The following is an 11403-nucleotide window of genomic DNA, read 5'->3' on the forward strand; positions in this document are numbered from 1 at the left end:
AATCAGGGACGTTGCTAAGTTGGTGTGAGGGTGTGCAGCACACCCTGGACTTTTTAAAATAATATGCATATTATTTATAGTGAAATTGTATTCTCTATTCATATTTAATCATCATTCAATCTTCAAAATAAAAGTAATTTAAATTAATGGTGTATAATATAATTACTATGTATAAATTTTTACATTCACATAGATATTACACTCTTGTTTATAACTCTATAAGTCCAATTTTTTTTTGTAAATTTTTACATTCACATAGATATTACACTCTTGTTTACACTCTTGTTTATAACTCATTCACTTGTTGACTTATTTTATAATATTATAGATATACAACTTAAAGAACTTCAGGATCGTTTCTCTGAGACAAATATTCATTTGCTTCTTTGTATGTTTTGTTCGAGTCTAGTTGATTTCTTCTGTAGTTTTAATATGATAAAACTGATTGAGTTTGCAAAGTTTTATCAACGTGATTTTTGTTCAAGTTATATGGTGATTTTAATAATCAACTTGAGACTTATATCATGGATATCCATAACAATATTGAATTTGCTTCTTTAAAAGAAATCAATAATTTTTAAGATAAGTTGGTTGAAAGTAGAAAACATATTGTTACCTATTAGTTTTTTTTTTTTAAAGTTAGCAATATAACTGTAGAAAGTTTTTTCAACTATGAAAATTGTAAAAAAAATAAGGTTTTGTAATTAAATGGAAGATGTATGAACAATTGATTGTCTAGTGAATCATATTTAGCGAGAAGTCTTCAACAATATTGGCAACGAGTTGATCATTCATTGATTTCAAAATTGAAATCACATATAGATTAATTATGAAATATGCAATTTATTTGATTAACTATTATTTAAATTTTGCAATTTTAACATTAATATTTTCATATTTATTTATTATTTTAATTTTTAATATATGTTGCACATCTTGCCTCCAGTCCTACATCCGTCACTGTTTGAAACGCGGGAGACAGCTAAAATCCATGATCCTTGTATCTTCAAAAAAAAATTGCAAATATTTAGCTTGGAAATTACTTTTTTTTAGTGGAAAAATTCTTCTTAAAATCTTGTCACTAGGTGACATTTCCATTAAAAAAAGTAATAAGTTAGAGTTTAATACATGGCCAATGTAAAATTTTTACAAATAATATATTATACATTGTATTATTTCTATTCAAGAGTTAATAATAAGTAATATATAAATAATAATTATGAATTGACAGTAATAAAAAATATTTAGGAAGTTTATGTATAGATATTAAATCCATGTTATTCACCTTGGGCAACTCCCCTCCCCTTCCAAATCGATTAACAGTTGTAAAGAGATACCAAACATTCTCAACCGAATCAAAACCCTCAATTCCCATTTCTCAATTCTCAATTCTCAATTCTCAATTCTCAATTCCAAACCCTAAATTTCAATTCAAGCTTCTCCATGGCGAACCCTTCTTCCTCTTCTTCATCATCCTCCTCCCAATTCACCTATTCCTCCACTCCTTCCTACTTCCCTATGCCCTTCCACCTCCAACAACCCCCTTCCTACGCTCCGGCGCCACCCCCTCCCTCCGCCGTCACCTACTCCTACCCACAACCACCTCCGTCACAATTCCAGCGCGACGCTCAGCAACTCTTCCAGCGCGACGCTCAGACAATCACCCCCGAAGCCCTAGAAAACGTGAAAGCCGCTATCGCCAACAGCGAGATCGAGCACAAGACCGAGGCAAAGAAGAAATCCGTACCTCGACGCGCCGCGGGACTCACGTGGGAGGATCCGTCGCTCTCGGAGTGGCCTGAGAACGATCACCGGTTGTTCTGCGGCGATCTCGGGAACGAGGTGAACGACGACGTTTTGTCGAAGGCGTTCACAAAGTTCCCGTCGTTTAATATGGCGAAGGTGGTGAGAGATAAGAGGTCTGGGAAGACGAAGGGGTATGGGTTTGTGAGTTTTGCTGATCCTGCGGATTTGGCTGTGGCTTTGAAAGAGATGAATGGGAAGTACGTTGGGAATAGACCGATTAAGCTTTGTAAGAGTAAGTGGAGGGAGAGGATTGATGTTGATGCTGTGGAGAAGCAGAAGAAGCAGAGTAAGAAGAAGTCGAAATCGGCTAGGGTTGGTGTTTTGCATTATTGAGAGGTGAGATAATTGAAATTGGATCACTTTGATCACTTTGGTTTACTTGCATCACCTATGTGAATTGTTTGTTTTTGTCATTTCATATTTTTTAAATTATTGTTTTAGTTACTTTGTTGAATTGTATTGCTTTCTGTTCATAAAACATACGCATATCATAGAGATTCGGCACTAACTGCCTAACACAATATTCACCTTTTATGAGGGCTCAGGATAGACTATGTATCATATGAAGCACACATAGGCAGGTTTAGCACACATAGGCAGGTTTAGCACACAATCACATAGGCATGGTTAGCTTGGGCCTTGGGCACTACAAAAAAGTTGTTTGCTTTTTGACATGGAGGTCTTGGGTTCACATCATGGAAACAATCTCTTCGCTTGTGAGGGCAAGGCTGCAAACATCTACCCTTATGCATTGGATCGCCCTTTGCTGATAAAATATCATGTTGAAAAAGTTGGAACCGATAGATAGACCGGTTACTCTAAGATGTGACCAATTCCATATTACTCTGAGGAGAAAAACCTGATTTGTCCTTGAGAATGTAAAATAGTCAGTGAAATTGGTCCTTCACTTTGTCCGAGCATATGACTAATAAAAAGGAGCAGTTTTACTGGTTTTTATCCTTACTGGACTAAGATGATGTTGTTTTTTCTTAGTGACTAATGTGGAATTGGTCACATTTTAAGTTTAGATATTTAATCATGAGATGGAATGGAATAAAGTTACCAAACAATTGTTTGGATATTTTATGATGCCATGGAGTGAATAATAAGTTGGTTCTATTTCATACCCCATATTGAAATGGAGGAAAGAAGGTTCAACTCCATTCAATCCATTTTAAACAGTCGAAAAATGGAACTTTTCCATGCATTTCCTGTCATATTCAGACAAAGCTTAGGGACCAATCAGGCTATTTGCTCCAAAAAACTTTGCTTCCCATCACAGTTGGGTGAATCATTTAGCTTTTTTTTCCTTTTGAATTTTGAAGTTTTATTTTGTTTTTGTTTATTTTTCCATTTTTAATTTGTGCAGTGTGAGGCTGTTTGCTGAAAACCTCTTGGTGACGGTTTTGTAATGCACAAATGTGTCAAATTAGGAGATGATTAGTGGTGGGCAGAACTCAGAAATATTGTTCAATGATGTTTCTTTTGATTAGCTATTCCTCCGTTGCACAAAATACAAGTTGTCATATTTGTCTTCTTTTATCTCATCATCTCTATCTCTACCTCTACTGTTAGATTCTATATGTGAATTTTATGCAAACACATCAAAGTTTTCTTCTTAATGTTGGCTAGTGTAGATCTTATGAAATGCATGGATTTCTTCAAATATGCTTATTTAAGGCCAGTGCAAGGGACCCTCTCCAATGGGTGCAGTTCTTATAAATTCGTGTATTTTTAGAAGGTAAAGCTGTAGAGGATTCAAGAACCTCATTCCACCAACATGCTTGGCTACATTTCCACCCTTAGCCACACTCAAGGGAGGACATAAAGTAAGTATAAAAGTGTGGATATAGGATATTCCCAGGAAGGCATTATGCCATTGTAAGAATGAACCAGTTGGTATTTTAAATTGTGATTCACAATTGCACTATTTCCTTCACTTTTGATTATATATGAAACTGCACTTTTAATAGCATGGCAACAATTTTCATAATAATCTACAATTATAATAAACGTGAGATAACCGTAATTATAATTACAATTGTTATTTAAAACATTGGTTGAGATGTTTAAAAAAGACCTTATCCATGAGGTGTCTGCATGTACTCGACCTAAGGCCTGGACTGTAAATATGACTCCATTTCTTTGCTTCCTATCCCACAAAGCCTTCTCTCATTAATAGTTTTTTATTACTTTATGTACTTTAGTTTATAATTGCTACATTTCTCTTTTCTTTGCACTTGAGAATTTGTCATTTAATCATGCAAATTAGTTTTAAGCACCAAATTGTTCTTGTTTATGTCATACTAGTCTTCCCTATGACGTTTATGACAAAGATTGGTGCACAATCGGTTTCTGGGTTGCAGTGTTGGGATCTTCCTAGTTCCTCCTGCTGAAGCTGTGGCAATCCTAAAAATTGATCTTTCTAAGCTTTGTTTTTTTTTTATCATTTCCCTTGTACCAAAAATACTAGTCTTCCCTGCACGGGACCACATTTTCTGTCCTACATTATTGTGTCATTTTATGTGCCATGAGTTATGATTAGTCAGAAAAATACTTAATAATTAAATTTTTAAGTTAAATATATATTTTTTATTAATCACAACTCATGGTACATAGAGTGGTACACAATATAGGACAGGAGATGAGCCCCCTCCCTGCACTATGCAACTCCCAGGACTCTTTTATCAATGGTAGCCCTGATTGCTCTGGTAGCCCAAGTATGTGAATCTCCTTTACTAGCTATAACCATGCAATGTCTGCTTATGCATATCAATTGTGTATGTACTAAGCACATTTATAGCAATGATAATGACACATTCAAAATACACCATTCTAGCATGAATTTTGTACGAGAATCATTAAATACAGAACGGCATATGTAATGTAGTAGGTCATACCTTAAATTCAAGTTTGCTGAAAAGAGTATGTTATTAGTATCCCTTTGTTTTAAAGGTTGAATTAGAGTATCTACCTATTTTGCGTCGCACATTTGCAAAGGATGACTACTACTAAACTATGACCATTATCGCAGTTAACAAAATCCATTAAGCCAACCATATCAAAAGAGTTGAAGATACAATCAGTTCTTGATAGCCAAATAGGTCAATTTTGTCAAAATGAGTCATAATTAAGGGCGTAAATGAGTTAGCTACTTCTGAATTAATCCAGTTAGGTCGCTAAATGACATAATTACTCTTATGTCAGAATAACATAGTTTTGGAGTTTTTTTTGGCTGTATGATGATGGTGATGACAACAACAATAATAATGAAGGAGAATGATGTTGTGGTAAAGTGACGATTAAGATATGGTGATGAGAGTGGGGTGGTCAATGGTACTAATGACGACAATGGTGATGCTCTAGGACTAGTATTCCACACCCAATTGACCAATAGGTCACCTATTAGCTTATTTTCACATTGGCCACCAACCTATTATTTGAGCTTGTCACTAAATAACAAAATTATCATTCTATCAGAATTACATATAACTTCAATATTTTTTGGCTTTCTAGTTGTGGTGGTATAGACCACGACAATGATGATGATAGGGTGAGGACAGTACGGTGATAAGGGTGGTGGCATCGATCACAACATTGATGATGCTACGTAATTGATGATACCAAAGACGACAATGGTGATGGTGCAGTGGTGGTCGCAGGGTGATTAATGATACTAAAGACAACAATGGTGATAGTGCAGTGGTGGTGGAATGGTAATTATGGTACTGGAGACTACATTGGTGATGGTGTGATGGTGGTATAATGGTAATTATGGTGTCATGGTGAAGGTGAGATGGGGAAATACATTTTCATATCCTACTTGTTTTTAACTTTAGTTTCTTGAATAAGATGAAAAACTACACCAGTAATGAAGAATGGATAAGCCACATGACAAGTTTATCATATCAAAATTAGATAGAATAGAGTCCCAATCACTATAGGACCCTTAAGGTTTGGTGGTTTAAGATAGAATGAATCTTCAACTCCTTACCAAATCCCATAAAGCTGACACCTTATTTTAAATTTTTTTGGATGAAAGTTTGAAGAGGTGTGATTTTTATGGGTGAAAATGAGTGTCAAAATCATTCACAAAACATAAATACAAATGCATACAAAACTCTGGAGATTATCACTCCTCATTTCATGCTGTTACAATCTGGTACCACCCTATACAAAAATGCCCATTCAACTTTCATCCTTTGACAATCCAATCAAGAAGGTTGCAAAGAAACAAAAAACACAGCCATCATATCTCTTGTACATGATTTTTGGTTCTTAAGATGCAAAACATGCAGAATCCAGCAAGGACAAAAGACTCTGTCCATTTACCAATCATGCAAGTAACATTGGCAAGATTATCTAATAATGGGCAACATGTGAGTATATTGAGCTACTACTGGTGCTGGCTTGAGCATCAAAGCTTGCAGTAGGGTGCAGGAGCTCTGCCTGTGGAAAAAAGCCATTCGATGGCACATCTAGCAGCAGATCCTGATCAGAATTCTCGTACTCAAAGTTTAAAGAATCCATCATGTGCGAGCTATGATCACGAGGCAACGCAAATAGGCTTTTTGCATTGAAGCAGGAACCATCTTCTGCAACTTCTTTTCCCTCACATCCAGCCTTTACAGTCACACTTTTCGGGGTCGTCATTGTTTTCGTCAATTCTGAAATTTGAAAAAACTGGAGTCAACGATCATTCTTTTGTTAAATCATAAACAGCAGAGAAACCAACAACTTGGTACTAATTCTAACTAGCTAACAAGTAACAACAGAAAACATTACCATCACTTTCCTTTATGTCTAAGTAAAGTTGACACACACACACATGTATATTCTCTTTCTCGACATAAGATTTTCAGCTAACCTGGAAGATCGGGATTTTCGCTGTCACGCAATCTCTTGACATGCACTACATCACTAGATGCCATACCAGGAGAGCCCATAGCAATAGATTTTCCAGCTCTATCTTTACAACTCTGCATCCATAGAAGGACGTATATATGATAAGTATCAATATGGAAAATTTATTTTTCAACACAAAAGCATTAATATCTGGATGAAAAACCAGCACAAACCTTGAGAAAATTATAGTGTTCTACCCATTTTGACTTTGAAAGATTAGATAATGCAAGCCTTTTCAAGGTTTCGCAGTCTCCAGGTTTTCCCCCCAACAAAGAGATATCAAAGACACCTTCCCTGAGGAGTTGCTGGAAATAAGTTAAGTTCTCCTTGAATTGAGAGCTACTGAACATCATTGTAAGGCTGCATATGCAACAACACAACCCATCAATAATATTGGATTAGTCAAAATATCTTGTATTGAAGTGACAAGACAATGAAATAAAAGACGAGTAGGTTTGCACATTATGCAGGAAATTCTAATGCAACGATGCATGTGTAATATTAAATCCCTTTATTTTTCTTGGAATAAAATTTATATTTTCAACTGATAAGGCAAATTTGAGACTTATGTTTAAGGATTACAAGTTGCAAAGCAACACCGAAACAGCATTCTATGATCAATATTCAATAAAGACAAAAATCTGACTGATCAAATACAAGTGACAGATTCTTACCTATTAGGAACTTCAGAAGTATCAGCCACAGGAAGATACTTCAGCAATTGTTGCTGCTCTTCATTTGTCAAGTTTTTTATAAACTCCTCATAGTTCACTACGTCCTAACCAAGCATAATAGCGATCTCATTAAACAATTTGACAGATACGAGGCTTAACAAGTACAGAATACAAGATCCAGAAGCATGAGCACATCATTTATGGGTGGAAAATATAGTCAGTTCTCAAAGGGCATTTAAAATCACATTTGAAATTCAGTTGCTACCCAGAAAGCCCTAAGAGTAAATTACACGAATGGAAAATGGGTTATGCATATCATGTGTATCAAATCACTTAAGCCCAATTTTATTGGCGCAAAACAATATGGAAAAAGTTCATCTAAAGTGAGTTTGACTCTAAACTAAAGGTGGGTTGGGATCTCTATGCACGGGTGGCTGCACCCTTTAGAGGAGCCTTATCCAAACCATATTAGGATAGAACATTCAATTTACGTAAAGATGCACAATCTTGTTACTTATGACAAGCCTGGGGATGAATATTTTTGTTAATTTAGGCCAAAATAGTGCAATCATAAGAGGGGAAAAGGAATGGACATATGCAACTCACATTTAAATCTATTAAGCGCAATGGTGAATCGTGATCTCCAAGGTCTTGTAGTTTTTCAATCTTAGACTTGTCCCTGAAATGAAAAAAGAAAGAAGTATTAGTGGCTGAAGTGCTGAACAGTTCATTCCTTCTGTCTGTTCTCCAAAACAATTTCACTACACTTATTAATATTTCTTCACAAATCCATTGATGTAATAGACAAACCATAACCATGTACATAAACTCGTGCATTGAGATTTGACGAAGTTTTTACATTGGCCGTCAAGTGCCAAATTCGTACATTGGACAAGTATCAAATTCATGCTAGTAGACAGGAATTGGCCGTGTGCAATTGTAGTAGACAAAAGTGAACCTTTTATTAATCATATTAAATAATTATTCTCTTGCATAGCTATAAACGTATATAGGAAAACATGCCTTTTAAGTTCCTCCGCTTGCATAACTTTGCCATTGTAATTACTGTACACAGGAATACCACCAGAACATGAATATGCCTCACTCATTAGGCATTGTTTATTATCGACCGAAAGAGAGCTAGCTTCGGACTCTTCTTCACGAGCAATAGTGCTAGGATGCCTAATGAGAATGCTTCCATGTCCTATCTCAACAGAGACCATTGGTGTTTCACTTTCAAAAAGAAGATCCTCTTCAGAAGTTGCTGACAAATAAGACTGTTGTTCATGAAGGATAGTACATAAATCTTTGGTGAGCTTCTCAACAGAAGAATGCTTCGGACGACCTCCACACGTCCTCTTTTTCGCAGGCACCATAGCTTCCCAGACCACTGACTGAGCAGGACCTAAATAATCAAACTATCTATATTAGAATTACTGCCTTATATTAAAGAAACAAAGATAGCGCCTTTGAAGGACATGACATCTGACATTCAGCACAATAACAGATCGAAAGTCTTTGATCCAATACAACCGATGATGAAGAATCAGACAAGCATGTCATATATGTAACACTTGTCATTTTATTCTCAAAAGAAGTGCTGTCTAAGAAATATAGACAAACACTAACAATAGATTAAAAAAGGCATATCTAATTGAAAAACTTATCATTAGACATTACAACTGTACAACCTGTGAAATCACTAGCATCTGTGCCACCAAATTGAGCACAGCTCTCTGTGTTAGAGATGACTGACCCTGAACTTGACCTATTGCTCGTATCTTCATCTACAACCTTTCGGAATCCTTGGTCGTAATCAGGTGCAAACCCTCCCGAAACAGCATAATCAGTTTGTCCAACCTTTCTTTTAAGTAATTTCACTTCTTTGTTCTTATTTAATGGTAAGATCTTTACCCTGGAAACCCTTTGATTGTCATTATCAGTTTCTGCCCGAGCATGTAAAGGGGTATAATTTGCAAGCGTTCCCTTTGTCCTCCATCGAGATCCACATGCATTGCATAGTACTGGCTTCTCTGGTGGCCCATTGCGCCAAAGTGGTGTGCCTATTGCAATGCTTATATGTTAGAAATCTATAAAACTTAATAACCCTTGTAATAAAAAATAGAGATGTGTCAGAGATTGGATAGACTAATAAAAACCACAATTGTATTTGCCTCATATAATAGAAAACTGAACAAACAACTTGAAGTTGAGATAATATCATGTGTCAATATTGAGCATCACAAGGAACTAGCAATTTCTGTTATACATCGCAATGCCCTTCTGTGAGTAAAACAGGACATTGATTACACTCTACATTTCAATCAGCTACTGAAAATACTCAAATCGAGAAGGCCTGATAGTGAAGAGTATATGTTTGCATTTGAACTGAAAGTATTAACATTTTTTTTGCTTTGTATCACTCGAGGCGGCAAAGTTAAGACAATCTAAATGAAACATTCTCATTATTGTGGACCGAAATTATTGTACTCAACAATGGCACTATAGTTTCGATGTGCACACCAACGACAATGACTTCAACGCTTGGAAGCTGTTTCAAATTTATCAGAAAAACAATGAGCATCTACAAGCCGTAAGTTGCGGGACTCGTTCTGATAAGTTGACCAGTTTTACGAACAACAATAGTTGTTTCAAATTGATAAAGCTTGAACATATAATAAATGAAGGATGGATACAATGCATGGACTAATCTTCTAATACAATGAGAAGTTGCCCTATAGACAAAGTGTGCATAAAACAACTTTGTAAAATCTTTTACACATGAGTGGAATAGCTATTGGCATTTTACAAATGCACAATTCCCTTCCTTTTCTTTACACTCTATCTTAAGTTCATATAATCCAAATGGGAAGAAGTGAACTATGAATTCATTCTTTTGCACAAACATATTCAACATCAATAGGTGTTCTGCCTAATATTGAATAGACTTTGAGCTTAATTTTGCAGCAAAAAATAATTATTTGTTCATACTTCAAATACAATTAAAGAAAACAAGGAACCCACCAAAAGAGAACATATCAAATAAGGAACTTAATAAAAATATCCAGAATTTCCAAATATTCTAGACCGTAAAATATACTTGTACTCATATTGTAATATTTCCAAACAAATATTTTTTGCCTGTTTAAATTGTTGATAATTTTCTCCATTTAATCAAATTCACAACCCAAGAAAATGGCTACAGAACACACCTTAAATAAAAAAGAGGACAAATTGAAGAGAGAAAAAAGTCAATAAAAACAACTGAAAAAAACTTTATACTGGAGAAACAAGAACTCACTTATAACTCCACAGTGATAACAAGGTCCTTCTTTTCCCATGTCTCAATCTTTTCCTCAAGTGGATATAAAAAAAATGCAGAAACAAAGAAGAAAATAATGTATTGACAAAATAAAATTTCAACAAAAATATAAAAATATTCTGAAATATATAATTTTTTTTGTTGAAGCTTTTTCTTATGAGGGTCTTAAAGGCTTTATTTTTCAGCAAACAAAGAAGATACTTTGCAGAAAATAAGCATAACCCAATAGACCCAAAGAAGCAAAGAGTTCTTTTTTGGTTTAATTCATGGTTTTACAGTTCTTAAAAATTATATATTTTTCCCACAGAAACAGCCATAAATCACAGTGATTGATATATATAATCCAATAGAAGAGAAAAGAGAAATGGGTGAATCTGAGAAATGGGTGAATCTGAGAAATGGAAGAGAAAAGAAGAAAGAAAGGGTGCAATGGAGAAATAAAGAAAGAGAGAGTGAGAAAGAGAGAGGAAGGAAAGTCTCTATGTGTGTATATGACGTGACTTGTTGTATTGTACACGAAGTAAATGGTTTCACTTTTTCCTTTCTTTTATTTTTTTCATATTGTTATTTTCTAACTTGTTTCAAAATTTTCAGTTTTCTTTTATTCAATTAAAGTTTTGAACAGAATAGTTAATTTTTTAACTATTTGGTATTTTTTTAGAAAATGAAATAATCATGTGTTGAGGTTATTTTGAA

The 11403-nt window shown here is 34.9% G+C and overlaps 2 protein-coding genes across 6 annotated transcripts; one reads left to right on the plus strand and one right to left on the minus strand.

The window, feature by feature from the left end:
- LOC109333133 (RNA-binding protein 42-like) lies at positions 1301–3665 on the plus strand. Of its 4 annotated transcripts, none has more exons than XM_019568425.1 (2): positions 1301–2142; positions 3444–3665. In XM_019568425.1, the coding sequence occupies exon 1, from the start codon at positions 1444–1446 to the stop codon at positions 2137–2139; it is 696 nt and encodes a 231-aa protein (XP_019423970.1). In that variant the 5' UTR covers positions 1301–1443; the 3' UTR covers positions 2140–2142; positions 3444–3665. The 4 variants fall into 4 exon arrangements, with proteins under 4 accessions (XP_019423970.1, XP_019423968.1, XP_019423971.1 ...); XM_019568423.1 differs by lacking the exon at positions 3444–3665 and adding an exon at positions 3176–3426; XM_019568426.1 differs by lacking the exon at positions 3444–3665 and adding an exon at positions 2428–2445.
- On the minus strand, positions 5910–11187 carry LOC109333132 (GATA transcription factor 26-like). 2 transcript variants are annotated; one of them, XM_019568422.1, is made up of 9 exons: positions 10687–11187; positions 9077–9448; positions 8409–8790; positions 7992–8064; positions 7386–7489; positions 6885–7071; positions 6674–6785; positions 6151–6473; positions 5910–6115 (listed from the first exon to the last, which is right to left on the minus strand). In XM_019568422.1, the coding sequence occupies exons 1-8, from the start codon at positions 10724–10726 to the stop codon at positions 6169–6171; spliced, it is 1575 nt and encodes a 524-aa protein (XP_019423967.1). In that variant the 5' UTR covers positions 10727–11187; the 3' UTR covers positions 5910–6115; positions 6151–6168. The 2 variants fall into 2 exon arrangements, with proteins under 2 accessions (XP_019423967.1, XP_019423966.1); XM_019568421.1 differs by having other exon boundaries at positions 5910–6473.

Source organism: Lupinus angustifolius, chromosome LG18 (genome assembly GCF_001865875.1).
Source record: "Lupinus angustifolius cultivar Tanjil chromosome LG18, LupAngTanjil_v1.0, whole genome shotgun sequence".
Classification (NCBI taxonomy): domain Eukaryota; kingdom Viridiplantae; phylum Streptophyta; class Magnoliopsida; order Fabales; family Fabaceae; genus Lupinus; species Lupinus angustifolius.

Excerpts from the sequence above, each read along its gene's own strand:
- LOC109333133 (XM_019568425.1), top strand. The coding sequence starts at position 1,444 with ATGGCGAACCCTTCTTCCTCTTCTTCATCATCCTCCTCCCAATTCACC.
- LOC109333132 (XM_019568422.1), bottom strand. The coding sequence starts at position 10,726 with ATGGGAAAAGAAGGACCTTGTTATCACTGTGGAGTTATAA. Across the intron at positions 9,449-10,686 it reads TTATCACTGTGGAGTTATAA|GCACACCACTTTGGCGCAAT; the intron begins GTGAGTTCTTGT and ends GCATTGCAATAG. Across the intron at positions 6,474-6,673 it reads CGAAAATCCCGATCTTCCAG|AATTGACGAAAACAATGACG; the intron begins GTTAGCTGAAAA and ends TTCAAATTTCAG.